Raw genomic sequence first — 20,233 nt, forward strand, 5'->3', positions numbered from 1 at the left:
TTTGATTAAATAGTTGATTTGTTTTTGAAATAACAAGTTTAGTAACTCACTCAGTCAGCTCAGCCAACATGGATTTAACAGTTAACTCTCTATGAGTAGCCTCTGCAAACCTCCAGTGTAGTGGAGTCTGCTTATATGTATCATAATTTTAACAGATAAACTAGTTCAGTGTTACAGGAGTTTATCAAAGTGAACCTTGCAGCAGGCCAGTCTAACCTTGATAGTACCAGTTTTTAAGTAATATAGTCAGTCCATAGCTAAATAAAGGATTTATATTATAAGTGTATCCCACTTCTTTTTGGAAAATGGTAAATAGACAGTTCTTATACAGTGCTTTTCTACTTTACCCAAGCACTCAAAGTGCTTTACACAACTATAGAAAGCAGAAAATTAACAAGTAACTTTAGAAAAAGGCATGAAAATAATGATATGACACCACACGCACATAATGATTTGTGCTGGAGTCCTGGCATTTAATTTTCATATGGATGAGACCCAAAAACTTCACATTATTTTACATTTAAAATATATTTAATGTAATTTTAATGTGTTACACAGGTAGGTCTTTCTTTTGCTGTTCATGTACTTCTGGCTCTTATCTATGAATTATTACTGTCAATAAATTCCAGTCAACTTGCCAGTAACTGCAGATAAAAATCAGCCTGCACAGCAGAAAATGGAGTATTTATTCATGATGCACCTAAGTACTTATGTTAAAGTGAACTGCCCCTATTAAATAAAAGGCACATAAACATAAATTTGATTTCACTGAAATTTAATACACAGTTGCTCCTTTTATAGATAGAGAATTTAACTGCTAACAAACACGGGCAGGAATAGCTCAATAGGTAGAGTGGTGGCCCCATGATCGGAAGGTTGGGGGTTTGAATCCACTCAATAGCTACCCTAGGTACCCCTGAGCAAGCTACGGTCCCTACACAGTGCTTCACGGCGCCCTATGGCTGCTTCAACTAGTATGTAGTTATTTTTAAAAAGTTGCCTTATTTAACTGTGCCAACTTTAACTCTCTCATGTATGGTAAATGGTAAATGGCCTGTATTTGTATAGCGCTTTACTTGGTCCTAAGGACCCCAAGGCGCTTTACACTATACACAATCATCCACCCATTCACACACACTGGTGATGGCAAGCTACAGTGTAGCCACAGCCGCCCTGGGGTGCACTGACAGAGGCGAGGCTGCCGGACACTGGCGCCACCGGCCCCTCTGACCAGCACCAGTAGCCAACGGGTGAAGTGTCTTGCCCAAGGACACAACGACCGAGACTCTCGGAGCCGGGGCTCGAACTGGCAACCTTGCGATTACAAGACAAGCGCCCAACTCTTGAGCCACGATCGCCCCATGTATGTATGTTTATGTATTTTGGTGAATAAACCATAAACAATGTCTGTACACGAAGTACAGAGTGCTCTATTATTCTAAGAAGACTTTTTTGTTTCATCTTTATTTGTCTTACTTACATCTTGTCAAATAGCCTACTGGCTCCTACCTGCTGAGCAATCTGCTTGGTTTGGCGAATCCATCAGCACCTCCTCTACGGTCTGCTGCAGCTTTGCTCTAGAACAGAACACCACAGGAGATTTTCAGATTGTAGAGCTATTTAAGCTGCTTTGGGATTCTACTTCTATCGCACTCTATTCTTATTCATTCAGTTTTATTTATATAACACAAATCACAACAACAGATGCCTCAAGGTGCTTTATATTGTAAGGTAGACCCTACAATAATACATACTGAGAAAAACCCAGCAAACATCTGAAAATTTTTTCCACATTTAAAAAAATAAAAAAAACCCTAATTGTCCTATCAGGTCTTTCCCCTCAGATCCTGTCTTATATCACGTTGTTCATCCTGTTTGCCCAGTTTTCTTTGTGAACTTTGAGCAGGTGTCTCTCTCCTTTTTAATTGAAATAGTTCAGCATGTGTGCCGATCTGTTAAGGTGACAGCTTCCTACCCTGTCTCCTCAAGGATGTTTTTAATAGGTCTAATTAATGCCTTTCTGATGTCTGGCTCTGTCCCAGTTGCCTTCAAACATGTTGTAACACAGCGTGTTTGTAGATCTGCAGACCTTAGCACTCTTCTGTCTCATCTTAAATTGTATTATTAAATTTATTGCAAACACAGTCTTATTTATTTTTGAGTCTTGTTCTTTCTAGAGCACAGGACAACTTCCTTGCACCAAGGAGCCAATTAAGACCGTGTACCATAAAGCCTTCCAACATGACAATGACCCAGCTGTGGCGGGGGCTTGGTCTTTGGCCTGCTGCAGAGGAGGGGTGATGCAGTGAGCTCACAGGGCGGCGCAGAGGTGGGAAGGAAAGGTGCGCAGAAATGACTTGATGAGGAGAGACTTTTCTTATGTCTTGCAGTGAGAAGAAGCGGCAGAGTGACAACGGGAGTGACGGAGGGGCAGGAGCCAGAAACTGCAGGGACAATCCTGATTGTAAATAAAGCACTGTTGAACTGACACACGCAGAAGTGTCCATCTGTGGGTCGTGTGTCACAATCCTACTGCTGTGCTTCATTCACTCAGTGACATGCAAATCAAACCAAATCATGTTGCAGGAACCCTCACTCATCCGTATGAGCCACGCTGTCAGCTTTTTGCCTCCTACACTCATAAAAATTAGTCATTGGATTGAAGTTTTCCACGTAATACATTTATTTTGGTTCAACCAAATCTACATACATCATGACAATTTAATTCAATTTAGTCAGTAGAACACAATGTTTTAAATACATTTAAAAGGAAAAAAATACATTAACAAGATGTGAAAGGATATATCAGGATACCAGAGTTGCTGCCGTGAGAGAGACTGATCGTTAAAGCCAGGCACAGCCAGCAGTTGGTTGCAGTTACTAATGTGTACTAGGTAAATAAAGACCATGTTTTATTTGCAGACTTCATCCTTCCTGATGCGTGTGGTGTCAGGTCGGATCCTCTCTGTATCACACCTTTCATCATGCATCTTGTTTTCATTTCATTAAGCTGAATTAAGTTTTTAGTTTCCATTTGATTCCAGTCTTAGAGGAAACGAAACTAATGACACCAGCACAGAGAGGCTGTGTGCTGAAGAGCCCTAAAGCCAAACTGGCCCTTTGCCAGGTGTGTTTAACTTCCACAAAGCATCACAGTGTGAAAATACTTCGTTATAAGTAGTATTTATAAGTATTTTTCTCAGCCGCTGACACGTAAACAATCAGCATAGTGTAATATGAAATAACCTACATTTAAACTTAATGTACTCATATTGATTTTAAACTTGTCTCAGTAACAAAAGTGATCCAAAAGTTCCAGTTGAACAACTTACAAACATTACAGACTTTAGCATTGTTAAAGTACCATTGTGCCTATGTCTTATTGCTACATGCATTAAATAATTAAAGTGTGAAATAAAAAATAAAATAAAAGCTTACAGTTTATTTAAACACAGGAGAAGACGATGACTCTGCACTCCTCACTGATAAAGACTGGAACATGTGAGCTCTTCCCTTGAATGAGAGACTCCTCCTGTGAAGGAAGGACGGGTAAGAGGAAGGAACATTTCCACAGACCAGACAAGACAGCGTCTTGTTATGGACATTTAGGTTACAGGTAAGAGTGCACAGAAAAGCCACAAAATTTTACACCAAAGAAGTCAAAAATATATATACAAATATTAAACATCGTTAACCACATTGACTACCAGCTGGTGGCGGTAAAGTACAGAAGTTCACCAGGTAAAGTTCACCAACAGCCGTTAAACGCTGTAGAAGAAGAAACAGCGCCACTACTGCTAACAATGGCAGCCGCTTTCACGGAGTTACGGATGGATCAACTGCCCACAGACCCGCTGCTGCACATTTTATCCTACTTGGACTTCAGGGACTTGATGCAGTACGTATCCCACACCTCCACGGTGCAGCCAGGAGAGGAAGAAGAAAACACGCCATTGATTTCTTCTTACACAAGCTGCAGGAGGAAACGCAGGCTAGAGGCTAACCACTAATAACAACGACAGCAGCTCGTTAGGCGAGCCCCTTTATTTTAATTTTTGTTCTTGTAATTCTGTGTAAAGAGTTGTGACAAAAGGTGCTGTCAGTGTTTTACTGCAAGTATTCATGAAAATGTAACTTTAATGGCAGCTGTCACGTAGCGCAGAGCCAACACAGAGACTTTAAAACGCCCCATATACGACATATATTCGCGTTTACAGTTAGCCGCATGCTAACAGCTGCTAACTATTTGTTTACGTCCCCTACTGCGCATGTCTGCTAGCCTCAACCCTTTTCATGTTAATCTACTGAAGCTTATTATCAAAGTACTAAAAAGCGCATTAAATCCATGTAATAAAAGTACACACACATCCGATTCTTTCAGTGAAATCACACAAATATGTTCTGATTATTATAGCAGAAGGGTTATTACAGTTAAGGTACACTGGTTTCCTGCAGTAAAGGTACATAAATATGTCGTAAAACTTTTCTAGTTGATAAAAAAGTTAAATATGTTGTTCAGGTTTAAATAAAATTATTGTTTTAAATAAACATACATTTTAAATAAAGTTGAGTAGTTTTCATGATGTGTCATTATATCTGTTTGCTCTCGTGTAAACCATGAGATGTGTTTGAGATAAAACTCCTCTCTCTGTGTTTGACTCCTCCCCCCTCTCCCTCCTCCTCAGCTGCAGCTTTGTCAGCAGGCGCCTGAACGAGCTCTCTAAGCACAATCCTCTTTGGAAGTCTCAGTGCTGCAAACACTGGCTGCTGACAGAGTGAGTTCACCCCGACACATTTTACACCTCGCCACAGCCTCGCCGCACTCTGACTTTTCATCTCTCTCTGTCTCTCTCTCTCTGTATGTACGCTCGCTTAGTGACGACCGACTGCAGAGCGGTTTGTCCTGGTTCTGCCTCTTCAAGCAGTACTACACTGATCTGGGCCGGTACATCCAGTATTACGCAGTGCTGAAGAGGGCGTGGGAGCAGCTCAAGAGCTTCCTGCAGCAGAGGTGTCCACGAATGATCGCATCACTCAAAGGTGTCACACAACAGTTCAACAGCTGGATGCACCACAGCTTGCACAGATAGCACATGGTTCAAACTGGAAATAGCCAGGCTTTTTGTTTGAAAGGCAACACCAGAATTCTAGACTTTTAAAAATATAGGTTTGAAAATTAAATAAAAATGTCGTTCTTCATTAACAAAAAGATTCTTTCCGAGTTTGGCTTTCTTTGTGCTCACTGCATCAACAAAGCCTGAAGTTTACTGCACGTCACCACAGTGGATTTTACACGAAACAATCAATATGTGATTAAAATCCAGACTTTCAGTTTTGTTTCAAAGGGTTTACCTAAAGTGCAGAATTAGCTGTTTATGAAGTACAGCTATTTTAAACACGGCCCCCTGTTTTCAGAGGCTTAAGTAAAGTCAACAGACAGTTGAGTAATAAACAATTTCATGGCTCGCTTCACTTGTTACTAGGGCTGCCACAAAGGATTATTTTGATAGTCGACTAGTCACCGATTATTTTTGCGATTAGTCGACTAATCAGATCATGCATCCATTGGACGTAAAACCTACAGCTTATTGCATCAGCAGCATCTGCTCTTATATAACTATCATTAGCTTACAGCTTTAAGTGTTTCAGGTATGTGCTAACTAAAAATAAAGACAAGATGATAGTTTATTAAATTTTAATGAAGTTTGCAGATTGTTTCGGTGAAGTTTAATAAACTCTTTGCTATCTAAAATATAACGGGACACCGGAGTATATTCTCCAGCATCTCACACTTCTGATAATCAGTTTCTGCTTGACGTTTATTCAGCTGTGTAAAAACTATAACTTTAATCTCAGCCAAACGATTTACTCAGGAACAAATAAAATACTAAATAAAAAGCCAAACAATATTATTTTTAAGTTATCTAAGTGACTTATATATGTTTAACCTGAGTAGTGAAAGACGGCGGTGGGTTTGAAAATGATTTGCCGGGAGTCCGCTGTTCTCACAGGCTCTAGTGAGCCTTGCCCCCGGCTAGCTATCGAGCTAGTGGGTAACAGACATCTCCGAAATCGTCGGAGCGCTTTTGAAAATATGCGGTCTTGATAAACTGAGCAGATATTTGAGATTTACACAGTTACATTCTCGCCTGAAAATATGTTAAACGTTTATTTTGTGACCCAGAAAGAATAATAAGAGTAATATTAAAACTAACTAGCTGCCGCCATTGTTGAAAACTGAGCAGGGCGCTATGGATTCTGGGACACAGCTTCTTCTTCTTCGGAGTTTAACGGCAGCTGGCATCCTTGTACATGCAGTGCTGCCATCTTCTGTTTCAGTCCGTTATTACACTCCTAAATCCTACTACTTATTCCTGCGTCTTTTGGGATCTTACAAAGCCTCAAACGATGCGTCGACTATTAAATTAGTCGTCGACGATTTTGATAGTCGACGTAGTCGTGACTAGTTGACTAATTGTGGCAGCCCTACTCGTTATTTTATGAGAGATGAAGCAGATGGCTTCAGGCTTGCCTTCACTGCTCTGCCATTTTGAGTGTAACAAGGAGAAATCTGCATGTTTCTGCCAAATTTTCTTTGTTCTTGAGCTAAAAGGATCAAGTTCTTTTGTTTCTGCTTCAGTAAAACAAAGTTCTGCTGTAAAGTGTTTCTTGATGTTTGAAAGTTCTTGGGTTGCTCTCTGCTCATGTTTCCCAGTCATTCACACATCTTGTCACCTTCTTTCTATAAAACTTGATAATCAGTAATCGCATGTAAAGTCTGAGCTCTCCTGAAGATAAACTACAAGAAAACCTTTTCTGTTTATATCTGTCAGCCCATTAGCATCGCCTTTAAAGGTGATGTTTCCTGTTTCTGTCTTCAGAGGGCACCACCGAGGTGGAGCTGAATGACATCGAGGCGCAGATCGGCTGCAAGCTCCCAGACGACTACCGCTGTTCCTACCGCATCCACAACGGTCAGAAGCTGGTCATCCCAGGGTCAGTGTCAGCCTGAGAAAACAGACTGTAGCCACGCCCCCTTCTACCTGTCTCACCTTCCTCTCCACCTGTCTCTCTGTCCTCAGGCTGATGGGCAGCATGTCTCTGTCCAACCACTACCGCTCGGAGGTGCTGCTGGATGTGGAGACGGCGGCCGGCGGCTTCCAGCAGAGGAAGGGGATGAGGCGCTGCCTGCCACTCACCTTCTGCTTCCACACAGGCCTCAGTCAGTATATGGCGCTGGAGCCTGCTGAGGGGCGCCAGATGTTTGAGAGCTTCTACCCCTGCCCGGTCAGCACATTTACTGCTTATTCTTTCAAAGTAAATGCTCTGTAGCATTCAGTGGACATATTTGGAACTGTTTCTTCTTTCTGTGTTTCAGGATCAGACGGCTCAGGATCCTTCAGCCATCGACATGTTCATCACAGGTCAGCGCCAGTCTTTATCTGCAACTGTGTTAGAAATGTTATATTCAGAAAATGTTATTTAACATTTTAAATTATGAATTGTGGTTTTAGGTTAGGAGGTTCCTCAACTTGCAGATGACTCCTGTTTTCATTTTCCTGTCACTGATCAGGTGACTTTTTAGGCAGACCATGTGTATAATTTCTGGTCTAAGCACTCTTACTTTTCCTAAAATCAAAAAACACTTAGAGGTAAGAGTCCAGATTCTTTCAGCTTCAGTAGAATTGCTGTGATCAGGATGTCTGTTCTCCAAAGTTCATGAAACGGAAGATTTACAAGATTTAGTGAATTGCAAGTTTGACATGTTAATCAAAGCTGACATCAATGCCATCTAGTGGCTCAATATTAAAACTACATCACATACTTAAATTATTAAAATCTTAATTAAACATTGCTTAGAACCAACTGTGTCTTCAAATCAAAATCAGACTGATGCCTCAATTTTGCTTCAGCAGGAAATCTACATTTGTGTACATCAAATCATGATGTACACAAATGCTATTTTTAACCCTACGCTGTAACCTTCTACACCGTTTAGTCGTTGTGGGCTGCGTCAACCCGACGTGTAGTCCCATTTCTTGGTGCATGTCAGGTTATGCGGAAGTTTATGACGCTCAAGAGGGGTTTTCAATTAAGCCGTACGAGACCAAACTGAAACATAATTTAGGTATAAACCCGTAAAACAGCCTCCAGTTTAATCTCATATTATTTTAAACCACAAACAGAACAGAAACAGGAACCTTTTATGATCATTCTGAGCACTGCTGTTTCAAGTTTCAAGTTTTATTGTCATGTACAGATAAACAGTGTAGCCACATTTACCCATAACGAAATTCTTTGGCTCGTGTTCGTCGGCGTTACACGAGCATATAGAAGTATGCAGTTAAATTAAGAAGAAAATAACAGAAAATAGCAGTAATGATAAAGAGAAAACAAATATTTAAGACAAGTTGGTATTTACAGTTTGTGAAAAACTTGTGCAATGAGTATTTAAGTGATATTTAAGTTTGAAGAGGAAGTGTTAAAAGGTTTTTAGGATTAATGCTGAATCAGTTTTAGGGGAAAAAATCGTTTCATTTACTTTTTGTCTTTTTAAACCTCTATGTTGAAGTATCCTGTAAGCTTTCCAGTAGAACATTTCTGTACGTTCAGTCAGTTAACTACATTTGACTGGTTGGTAATATATTTGAGTGCAATTGTATTATCACATAGTTCTTCAGAGGAGTTCAGATGAACATTATTAAGTGTCTCACCGTGCACTTTCCTCTCAGTTTTAACTGCGACAGCTCGTCTCTCTGTTTGATCTGTTTGTTTTTGCTGCCCTGCTGTCAAACTCTAAAGCTGGATGTCGCAAGATTTTCTGTAACTTGTCTTCTCGTTCAGTCTGATGTCATTAAACATTTCCAGGCTCAAAAGTCCGTCAAACAAAACAGTCCAATTCTCTCAGGTGTTACAATAAACTTTCTACCTGTAATCACAATTACGTGAAAAATTTTGAATTCTGCTTTGTAGAAGTGCAGAGAAAGGTCATGTTCAAATATTTCTTACATCCAGTCTTCATGGTCAACTCAGCGTGTAATGTTAATATATAGAAGGTTGTGTAAAGATTTAAAATGTCATGTTTGACCTCTGACTCAGTATTTTTTTTTTTTTAACAAATGAATACATCTTCTATATCCACATAAATAAAAAATAATCATACTCAACATTATGTCAGGTGTGTTAAAACGGATTTAAACAGAGCAAACAAACCCTGAACCCTAACCCTGCTCTTGTTTTTACTGCAGTCCAAACTTCTTAAAGTAGGCGGACGTTTGTGCTCTCAGAGTGCTTTGTTCGATGCAGTTTTTTTTTTTTTTTAATAGAACCCATTTTTCTTTAGTTAAATTCGTTAACAAAAACTCTGCTTCGGGTCTTGGAGCCACACAGCAAACGGAAAACCAAAATTGCCCTGAAATTCACATCATTAAAGGAAACACGATGCCCGAGGTCTTAACTATACTCTGTTGCGGACATGGACAGCTGGAGATCCGGCGGCCAAGAAGTCATTCCTGTTATGCTTTTTTGAAGTCCGCTGCCTGGGGCGTGGCATAGTTGTAAAGTAAATTCTCCACAGATGATACTGTGCGGTCGCAAAAGTCAGGCAGACGGACCTCCTCCCTCACACTCACTGTGTGAAGATGGATGCAATGAGAAGGAAATGAAGGCAAGAGGTCGACCAACTTGACAGACTCACTGCAGGTTTCTTAGTGGTTTAAGGTTCTCGGGCTGATAGTTCGAGAGATCTATGAGCTGAACAAACTGTCAGACGGCAAATATAGACATTGAAAGTTTCAAGGTGGAAAAAAATGCCCAGAGCAGATAAAGATGCAGGTGAATTTGAGTGTTTCTGACGGCTTTCTTGCTGATGTCACCTACACTCAGGGTGGAGCCCATAAAGAAAGAAACAACAGGTCTAGCAGTGAATCTGAGTAATCTCACAGAGTTAAAGACAACATTTGAATTCCCTACATTCAGTTCAGCATCACAGTGTGCTGGAACACATCACAGCTGTCATCATGTGAGAGGCGGGTCTATCACTGGGCTTACTCGTCTTTGCCGTGGTTTAACTAAACCCAGGTACTGTCCACGTATCCAGCTGTGAAATGTGATTTGATAGATTCAGGTTTGCAGGAACATTTGACTCAAGTTGTCCACTCTTCATTCATTTGTATAAAGTTGAGGTATAAGCTACTTTAGACCGAACCGAAAGTCCTAAACACAAGACCGCTTCAGCAACTGCTTGATTTATTTCTCTCCTCCACTTGGATAAATTACCCAGACAGATTATAAGTTTGTGTCAGTTTGTTCTCTGTGATTCTTTAACTTTGTGTAAAAGCTGCAGAAACCCTGAGCATGAAAACGTGGGAAACTGTGAGTGTTTGTGTGTTCAGGCTCATGTTTCTTGGAGTGGTTCACGACCTACGTGCACAACGTCGTCACGGGAGAGTATCCAATCATCAGAGACCAGATCTTCAGGTAACTACGAGTCGCGCACATGTAAATGAGTGTTTTGTGTGTTTGAGCCTCTGTGAAGCTCAAAGCTGATTTTGCTCTGCAGGTATGTGCACGACAAAAGCTGCGTGGCAACCACCGGTGACATCACCGTCTCCGTTTCTACCTCCTTCCTGCCAGAGCTTTCATCCGTCCATCCTCCACACTTCTTCTTCACCTACCGCATCAGGTAACTTCCTCTCTGCTCGCCATGTCTCTCACCGCCTCTTTCCAGCGTTTTAATGACCCGGCGTGTGTTTTCAGAATAGAAATGTCCAGCAGCGCCTCGCCTGAAGCCGCCTGTCAGCTCGACAGCCGCTACTGGAAAATCACCACCTCTGACGGCAACGTGGAGGAAGTCCAGGGTCCCGGCGTGGTCGGTACGCTGCCCGCATCACACCTGGGCTGCTCCACTGTGATTGGCTGAGACCAGCTGCTGAATGTGTGTGTTTGTGTGTGTATCTGTGCAGGGGAGTTCCCGGTCATGACCCCTGGAAAAGTACACGAGTACGCCAGCTGCACGACCTTCTCCACTTCGTCAGAGTACATGGAGGGTCACTACACCTTCCACAGACTCGGTAACTACCTCCACCTGTAACAGAAACGCCTCCCAGATGTTTTGCTGCTGTTCTCATATTTGTTTCTTTCATAGCCAGTAAAGAGGAAGTTTTCCAGGTGGCCATACCTCGTTTCCACATGGTCTGCCCCCCCTTCAGAGAGCCTGTGGTCCGAACGGTAAGAGGTTCTGCAACGCTCTGAAAATCAAAAGACACTTTCAGGGGGTTTTAGACTGAAGTCAAAACTGAAACGTAATTATTTGTTTGTTTTCAACATCTGGCATTGATGCACATGGCTGGTTAACTGGAGACAAATGAACTACAAAGACAGGATTACTGCAAAGGGAAGTGGCTGAGAAGGTACTGCAGGAAGACGAAATGAAAAGTCAAACTTCCAGGTTTATGCAGCACAGCTTTACTCTAGTGAGCTGAGGGCAGTAAACATAAATGTAAGAGGATGAGGAGAACACCAAGATGATATCAAGGACAAGAGCAACTTTAAGGTCAAGAAATTGTTTGTTTAATGCTTTAAGATATTCTTAAATCTTCCACTCTGACAATTTGTTTGTGCTTAATTGGAGATTATTCCAGGTAAAAGGTGCAGCAAATGTAAACTGTCAGGAATCAAACACAGGGAGAAGGAAGACTTGATTATGGTTTCTACACATGCATGTACAGAGATAAGAAGTAACGTACCCGAGCAGAGCTGTGTATATTAGAAGAATCAGTAGGAAGCTCTGTACGTATACAGTGATGTACATGATTTCCACAGTGCTGTCTTCAGGTGTTGGTCAGGTGTATTCATAAAGAACCGATAATCCAATAAAATGAACAAATAAATAAATCAAGTTACCAGAATTACTAGTTTCCTTACCTGGAGGGGGAAACAAGATTCCTAACAAACTTGGAATCTTGGAAACATTAATGAAGCCTCAATACTTGGCTGTTGTGATCGCTTCAGTTTCAGGTCCCAGAACAATTTTGATCTTCGGAGATCTGATAAATTAAAAGTCCCCTGTACTCTGGAGGTTTGTTGCATCTTGCATCTCTCACTCTCTGCAGTCTGAGTTTAAAAATGTAAAAGCTGCAGGCTGGGCTGCTGGTGATGGAAAATCATTAGCTACACTGAGAGAGTCTGACTGTCATTAGTCCAGATTTTAGTTTCTGTTTGATTTTAGCTGCTGAGAGCACCCCTGCTGCAGACAGCGGACATCAGGAGCTGACTTCACGGCCAGTTTGAAGTGTTTCCGTCACACAGCTTCACCGGGGTTGGCTGGCTCGCCTTTTATCAAAGAAATCAAGCCTAAAATTAATTTAAAGAGTTTACTAATTACACTGTTTACTACTTACAGTCGCTATCTTGCACAACTCACTGAGCTCAGCATACTGTTCACTGCTGAGGGGGTGCCCTCTAGCGGCTTTTTAGTGAAACATGACTTTAGCGTAACATCTGTGTCAGTGTAAGTGACACTGTTAGGCTTTCTAAATATCTTGGTATGGTGTGATACCAGTATGGTGTCCAAGCGCACCATAAAGTACCTGCAGAAACCACCAAAAATTAAACGCATAATGGCTGAAAAGTGACCCAAAAATTTACTGAAAACAGGTAAAAAACTGGTACAGACGTGCAGATCAGCCACCAACACCGTGTCTTGCTTCTGTATTGGAGGGTTAAAGAAGGCGTCGCCTCCTTTAATGATCTCAATGATCAGCTTCAGACTGTCCAACCTTCAGCACTTGCTGCTCACGCTCTCTTTTGTCTCTTCTGTTTTGTTCCCGACGACATCTGATCCAAGCAGCAGAAGGCGTTGGCTAGCTACACGCCTCGCTTCGACGACCACGACGACGACGACCACGACGGCGAGTACTGCGACGGAGACGGCGACGACTTTGACGATCTTAGGGGAATAAACATGGCTGCCTTGGAGGGAGCATGGTGTCCTCGACACATCTGACCTCTGACCTCCCAACATCATAACATGCTGATGTCAGTTAATTGGGTTGATGAACATTAAAAGCTTCCGTATGGCCTTTGATTGACTCGCAGCAGGGGATTATGGGACGGGTTGTACCAATGAACCCACCAAGCAGAGCCATACGGGGACCGAGTCGCACCAACTTCCAGCTGCCAGTGAAACAAAATCAAAATGTGAAAGTGCAGTTTTATAGAAATGGTCTTTTTCTGTTGGGTGTTTAAGCTTTTGTCAGGACACTGTTTGATAAGTGAGGATGAGACGGGCTGGACGCCACTGGCGTTGGCCTTTTAAAGGAGCACCGTGGTGATCTGTGGCTCCCAAACAAACACAGCAGGGAACAAACTGACGCCGGTGGCTTCAGGTTCCAGTTTAGAATGAGAAAAAAGCCGATTTGTGTCGACTACAAGACTTAAATCTGGAGTTTTTTTGTGAAATGGAAAAAATGTGGGTCTGTTACTTTTGTCCATAAGATTTTAGTTCTCAGAGGGATAATGCTTCTCCTTCTTTAAATGAGAAAAGCCGTGGTTTTTTTTTTTTGTTTTTTTGGGGGGGGGGGCAGGAACTTAAGCCTAACTACTGATAGATTTTGGTTTTTTATGGCTTCCTAGCCAAAATTTAATGAAAGACAGATTGTTTTCCAAAAAATATGTTATTCTGCAATATTCTGCCCCCTAGCGGTAAGACTTCACAGTATCTGCGGGTAAAAAGATGTTATGCTGCCGTCTTAAAGTGTAATCTGAGAGACGCTGCAAGCAAATTTCAGTATGTGTGTGGTGATTTAATCCTAGCATGCAGTCATTTGGTCTAGAAAACACCAACCAGCCCAATGTGGCCTCATCGAAAGGATTTTTTCATCCAACAAAACCATTCAACACCTACAAAGGTAAACAAGGAAAATCTGAAAACCTGAAATCAAATATTCCGAATTTTTCCTGTGTTAGTAAACAGCAGGTATATCGTTGGATTAGCGATGAGCAACCACTCAAACATCTCACATGTCTGAAGCCTAAACTTTTGGGAATTATTTGAGGCTTTCATATGAGACGCTTTTTTAATTTGAGAGAGGCGATTCAACATTAGCCTTCCCCCTAGTGGATAAACTGAGCAGTGCAGCTGTTATATGTGTGTTATTAAAAAGGAAAGATCTCCACAGCCAAAGGTTTTATTGCATATTTTTATGGTTTCTGCTCCTTAAATCTGGTGCTTATCCTTTGTCATGTGCCAGCAAATCACACCTTCAGCCAGTATTAAAACCCGAGAGAGACACAATAAAGAAAGTAAATTAATACAATAATAAATACTTGCAGCTATAGATGATATGTTACCTTTAAGATGAGTTGTAGTCATACAGCTTTAAGTTGGTGCAGTGAAAAAGAAAATCTGGGTTTATTGTGGTTTTTCCAAAAAGAAAAAATTATTTCAAAATAATGTGTACACGCAATGGCAGGCAGAGTGTGGTAAGAGAAGAGGACTTGGGTTTCTTTTATCTGGGGGTTAAAGTTGTATGCTTCACGCTGCTTTCTTAGACTTGAGTTGGTATCTTAAAGCAGGTCTCCTTCCTTTCAGTCCGGTGGAGGCGGGACAGTCAGCGGGTTTGTTTTTGTATGTTTGGATGAAATAAATCTCTTATATTCACTGCTACTGAGTCTCTTCACTTTTACACGCTCGCTTCAAGGTGATTTTCTCGCACACTGTAAAAAGATTAATTCCAGAGCTTTAGTGAGACTTCACCAGCCTTTTAAAGATTGAGTTTATTTCAGATACCTGCCCTTTTTACAGCTTTCATTAGATTAAAACAAATTGTTTCAGCTCCCTTAAAGTTGATTTTATTCTGATTGGCCGGTTCCTGGAAGCTCTTAGACTTTTCCAGAGGCGTTTCACATGTACCACAGGCTGTCTTAGCCGCCGGTTTTTCCAATTGGCTGCACCTTACAAACCGGTTTGATCAGCAGGTAGGCGGGGCTTCTTTGTGCCTCATGTGATTTGCTCTCTGTGATGTCATCCAGATCCAAAAGTAGAAAAAAAGTGTTTTTGTACATACACTGACCTCTGTCAGGTAGCTCCTCTCTTCTCCAGGATGGATGATAAAAATCAGTGTAGTTTGGCAGCTAAATGGACACAAGTCAGATGAGAAATCGTGTTCAGAGACACAAACTGCTGTGAGATCACAAACAGTGACCTCACAAACATGCATTTAAATTCAAATCTTTAAGACCGCTGCATTAAACTTTGAATGAAACCGTGAATAATAAAGTTTAAACCAGCGGTTACATTCAGCTGAGCGTAATTAAACTCAGTCTGTTAAAGAGTTGGATCCAGATGCTGATGATGTGAGCAGTCTCCACAAACGCCATCAAATTCATTTGCAGTCGGTGATTTGAAGCTCTTTTTACAGTCGAGCTTCAAACACCCGAATCTCCAAATTTAAGACACGAAGCTTCATTAAAGCAGACAAATCGTAAAAAAAGAAGTTTATTCGGACTTGGTGAAACATATTTGTTCTCTGCAGGTTAAAAATGTTCAGCGGAGTATCGCGTGCTTCTGTAGCTCCTCCTCCTCTTCAGTCTTCGTCATCTTCGTCCTGATCGTCGTCCTCCTCCGCCGCCGCCATCCCCAGACTTCTGCGTTTCTTCTCCCCTCTCGTCTCCTTCCTGTCCTCTCCCTCCTCCTCCTCCTCGTTGTCCTCCTCCTCCACTGCCCCTCCATCACCCCCATCCCCCTCCTCCTCACGGGCGTTGCAGCGGCTGCAGTGTCTCCTGAAGCCTCCCAGGAAGTGCGACCTGAAGCAGCAGAAGGGGCAGGCGTAGCGGCCGGGCCGGTGGGCGGAGCTGATGTGCCGCTGCAGCCGGCTCGGCAGGAAGAAGCTGCGCTTGCAGTCCTTGCAGCTGTACGGCCGCTCGACGTCGTGGCAACGCACCACGTGACTGATGGCAAAACCTGCGGCGACACAGATGACAATAAAAACATAAATCTATAGTTTTTGATGTTGGATTATTTTTAGTTATCCGTTTGCTTGTTTGGTTTGAAAAACAATTAGATAAAGATTTTTATTTTTTTTTAGTTTTGTTTGCTTAAAAAAAACAACCAAAAAGATACAATTACCAAATATAAGCTGATTAAAATTCTTTTGTTGTTGCTGTTGTTATAAAATATAATAATTCACATAAAATAAGTCAAAAAAGTCATATCTACCAGTAATCTTTTTAAAAGTCCAAAAGAATACTATAGAAGTCAGCTTAAAGAGTAATTAAAATGTAAAGATTGTGTTTACATTTTCTGGCATTTTATGTCTGCTTTTCTTCATTTCTGGGATTTTAACTCACATTTACAAATTTAAAGCAACAGCCCGATGTGGTATCTGTGCCATGCATACAAGCTTTAAGACGTAAATATCACATTAAAAGGTCATTTTTGTAGTTACGGTAGTCTCTTCTAAATATATTTTAAAATGTTACCACCAGGGGGCAGTGTATCACCACAAAGTTTTATTGTCCCAGTTTAGTGCAGTCCTCCAGGTAACAGTCTGTTAAACAGCTACAAAACACAGAACGCTAAGTAGTACAGAAGTGTTACATTACATATACATGTAATAACTGCTTTCTGCCCCCTGCTGGTCATTACAAAAAATAGCAGGTTCAGGGATTCGTACCTGGGACCTCGAGTTCATGTCTTTTATCTGCATCAGTTTGATTTGAGCTGCGTGCGTGGGCGGGTACCTTTGAGTTTGGTCTTCCAGCCGCACATCAGGCACACAAAGCGGTTGGAGATGAAGCGCACCACTTTGGCCGTAGCCTCCATCTCCTCCTTCAGCAGCTCACCGCTCAGCCCGGCCACCGATGCCTCCTCCTCTTCCACCCCCCCGCCACTCTGCGTCTGGTTGGCTGCAGCAACGTCACGTCTGATGGCCTGGTTGGCGTACGCTTTGGGAATGTTGTGCTTGCGCACCACGTGGCTGACACCCACAGCTTTCAGCTTGTTCTTCCAACCACAGATTAGGCAGCGGTACCTGGCGCCATCAAACAGTAGCACACTTTTGTCTTCATACTCACATTTAACCGACTCCACCCCCTCTCCTTCCTCCTCTTCTTCACCCTCACTGCTCCTCTTTCTTTTCAGGACGTCCCTGCATCCTTCCTCCTCTTCCTCAGTCTTGATGCTCTTTATTTTAGATTCATCTTTCCCTCCTTCTACTTCCTCCTCATTGCTCTTCTTTCTTTTGGCGTCACCTTTCCCTTCTTCTTCTTCCTCTTCCTCAGTCTTAATAGTTTGCTTTCTTTTGGTGGCATCTTTCATTTCTTCGTCCTCCTCGTCACCCTTCTCGCTCCCGTTGTCGCCTCCCTTGTCCCTTTCATCCATGCAGTGTTTGGTGATGATGTGCTTGTAGAGCTTGGTGAAGTCTCTGCTGGTGTAGAAGCAGTAGGAGCAGTGGAAGAGCCGGGCGCCGCTCTGGTACATCAGGATGTTCCCGAGGCGTCCCATCACCACACCGTCAAGGCAGGAGGGGTGGGATGCCGCAATGTGGGAGAGCTGGTGGGCGTGGCTCTTGGAAAAATGGCCACAGTGGGGGCACTGGAGGTGAGCCGCGACACCCCCGCCTACTTCACCACGAGTCTGTATGATAACAGACATCCCTGCAAAGATAGTACAGAGCAGGTCAGGACCAGGTGAGCTCAGAAAACTGCCACTAAGATCAAGATAAAAAATTCTTAAAACTGAATGTAGAGTGCGTTCTGGTGGACAAACTATGCAACACCAACAGTCATAACATGGTTGAACGGTGTTTCTCTTGTCTCTTCTATATTTTTGTTTTCATTTCTTTATTGCTTGTTATAAATAGATTGGGAAATAGCAAAATATATGTCGGGCTCGATTTATCCAATTTCGAAATATTTGCTCAGTGTGAATTTGTAACAACTTTTTTTTTCCAACAGAAAGTATATTTTATGTCTGCTTCAACCAGGAATACAAAACTTCAAAAACAGCCAATGTTAGACCTTTACCGAAACCAAATTGTGCATGTTACATGTAAAAATCTGTGCTGTGCTTTAACTTGTGGGATGAGAATCATCTTCCCTCGTGGTGTGAACTCTGCTGTCACACAAGCAGCAGAAATGTGTGGGGTTTTTTTATTTTATTTTGTTTTTTACTATAGTCCGATTTAAAATAGCAGCTCTAAATATATATAAAAAATAAACAGATTCCATTAAAATAATCTAACACTTCAGGAAATCACAACCAGGTACTTTGGACGTCTCTTTACTTCCATCCCTCCACAGCCTGTAAACTTATCTTCATCAAATACATTCAACCTTTAAACGGATTCTTTTAATATTTAATCTTTTTTCCCCCATTAACAGTGATACAATTCCAACACTTAAGCACATTTAGGAGTGAGATTTGTCTCCAGAGTAAGTCACCTTATCCTGGTTCATCCCGGTTTATCCTGGGACTGGGATAACGGTAACCCTGCTCCTGCACGCTGTTCACATCAATGGGATAGAAGAGCGCAGCTAACAGGCTTGCCTGCACTAAAAACTACACATTTAACCAGTTTTTTCCACCCACCTGACTCCACCGCCGGCTGTGTTAGTTTGTAACAAAGTTCCTGAACCTGAAATGACAATAAAACCACTCAGGAGAAACATTTGAACCGGATTAAATCTCTATCTTTTAGGCTAACCGCCAGCCTGCTCAGCAGATTCTCCGCTACCGCCCTTTTCCGTGTTTACCTCCAGCACAGCCAATCAACTCACTTCAGCCGTCCGCCACTGACCAATCACAAAATTCCCTTAACCAGGCTCTCGTCTAGCATTCAATTGTCGCGAGATCTCTGGGGTGTTTTATAATTGTCGGACATTCCTTCGTTTATAGAGGAAAAAAACATAAAATCTTCCGGCTCTGGTGAGACAAACTAGCCTACACTTTCAAGTGAACTAGAAATAAATGAATAAAGATAATACAAGAAACTGATACATAAATTTTATTGAATATTATTTATAATCAGGCTGAAACGTGTGCTCCTTAGTCTGTGATTAATAAGGCTGATCCTGTTTCCAGAAACCCACCACCTGCTGAGGAAGCAGGGCACTACATCTCTGTCATCCACTGCTTCGTCATCACTCATAAAGGTATTCTTGTTCTTTATTCTTCTTTTTTTCTTTGCTCGTTTTGTTTTGCTTGTTTTTTCTCTTCTCTTTTTTTAGGGGGGGGGGTCAATAAAGTCGGTGTCCTGGCTTCAGTTTCGCTTGACTGGATTAGTTTCGCTGTGTTTTACTTTGTAACCCCTCCCCCACCCCTTTTTAAGAAATCTGAATTTATGTGTTGATTCCACCGGCTGTGGCCAAGATGATAGAGCAGGTCGTCTACCTATTGATCTCCACACCATCTGCTTCAAATTCTTCTTCACTGTAACATCACTGTAGTTCCATCACATCCTTTTTTCAACAATATGTGTTTTTCTTAATGAAGGAATATTTTCTTTTCTTTTTTTCTCTTTTTTTTCTCTTTTTTTTTTTTTGCCTGTCCCATTTGGTTCTTTAGCCGTCAGAATTGTTGTCTGAAGACCAACAAGGATACCCAATGGATTTACATTGCCAAATGGATCATCACGGCCTTGCCGTATTGGTCCATTTGATTGACCTTTGTTGTTATTGTTTATTTTATTTTATTTTCAGTTGTTGCAGACGGGACAGACATGGCTGGGGGATAGGAAAGGGAGAAAGAAAGATGAAGGAAAAGAAAAACAGAAGGGAAGAGGGACAGTGAGAAAGGGCACTTAAAAAGAGAAAGAAGAAAAAAATCTCCTGGATCACCTGTTGAGAGAAAAAGAAGAGAAAACAAGCAAAAAAACCAGAGCAACATACTAAACACAACACCATCGCATCAATCTAGCTAAGTGTAAACAGCAGTAAATACTAATTACTGAATGTTGTTGTGCAGCACGCAGGACCGACAGCGCACAATGTGCTTGAAAGTAGCAGCCAAGAAAGGTGTAGTTTATGTCCATGAACAGTGAACACCCGTGTGCACACCTGTGTGGATCAGCGCGCTTGTATTCAAAAGGTTTCCCCATGTAACGGTCTGCTAGAGGGTGTAGAGAGCCATAGCCCTGTCCCCCAGGGCATGAAGCAGGCATGGAGGAGATCCAGGCTCCAGACATCCAGAGGCCCCAGAATGCAAGAGCCCAAGGAGGACCACCGGAGGGGC

At 42.0% G+C, this 20,233-nt stretch overlaps 2 protein-coding genes across 4 annotated transcripts; one reads left to right on the plus strand and one right to left on the minus strand.

The window, feature by feature from the left end:
- The first annotated feature begins 3,784 nt into the window (after window positions 1-3,784).
- fbxo3 (F-box protein 3) lies at window positions 3,785-13,087 on the plus strand. Of its 2 annotated transcripts, none has more exons than XM_006800330.3 (12): window positions 3,785-3,898; window positions 4,686-4,775; window positions 4,877-5,040; window positions 6,882-6,996; window positions 7,083-7,287; window positions 7,379-7,424; window positions 10,395-10,479; window positions 10,562-10,684; window positions 10,759-10,874; window positions 10,965-11,072; window positions 11,147-11,229; window positions 12,848-13,087. In XM_006800330.3, exons 1-12 carry the CDS (start codon window positions 3,804-3,806, stop codon window positions 13,004-13,006), a joined length of 1,389 nt encoding a protein of 462 aa, XP_006800393.1. In that variant the 5' UTR covers window positions 3,785-3,803; the 3' UTR covers window positions 13,007-13,087. The 2 variants fall into 2 exon arrangements, with proteins under 2 accessions (XP_006800393.1, XP_006800394.1); XM_006800331.3 differs by having other exon boundaries at window positions 12,851-13,087.
- A 1,107-nt stretch (window positions 13,088-14,194) lies between these two features.
- Window positions 14,195-18,757, minus strand: LOC102780909 (uncharacterized). Of its 2 annotated transcripts, none has more exons than XM_006800329.2 (3): window positions 18,445-18,564; window positions 16,744-17,658; window positions 14,195-15,964 (listed from the first exon to the last, which is right to left on the minus strand). In XM_006800329.2, exons 2-3 carry the CDS (start codon window positions 17,654-17,656, stop codon window positions 15,588-15,590), a joined length of 1,290 nt encoding a protein of 429 aa, XP_006800392.1. In that variant the 5' UTR covers window positions 17,657-17,658; window positions 18,445-18,564; the 3' UTR covers window positions 14,195-15,587. The 2 variants fall into 2 exon arrangements, with proteins under 2 accessions (XP_006800392.1, XP_006800391.1); XM_006800328.2 differs by lacking the exon at window positions 18,445-18,564 and adding an exon at window positions 18,593-18,757 and having other exon boundaries at window positions 14,196-15,964.
- Window positions 18,758-20,233: the final 1,476 nt, after the last annotated feature.

The sequence above is a fragment of the Neolamprologus brichardi genome, chromosome 23, assembly GCF_056152115.1.
Source record: "Neolamprologus brichardi isolate AB-2024 chromosome 23, ASM5615211v1, whole genome shotgun sequence".
Lineage (NCBI taxonomy): Eukaryota > Metazoa > Chordata > Actinopteri > Cichliformes > Cichlidae > Neolamprologus > Neolamprologus brichardi.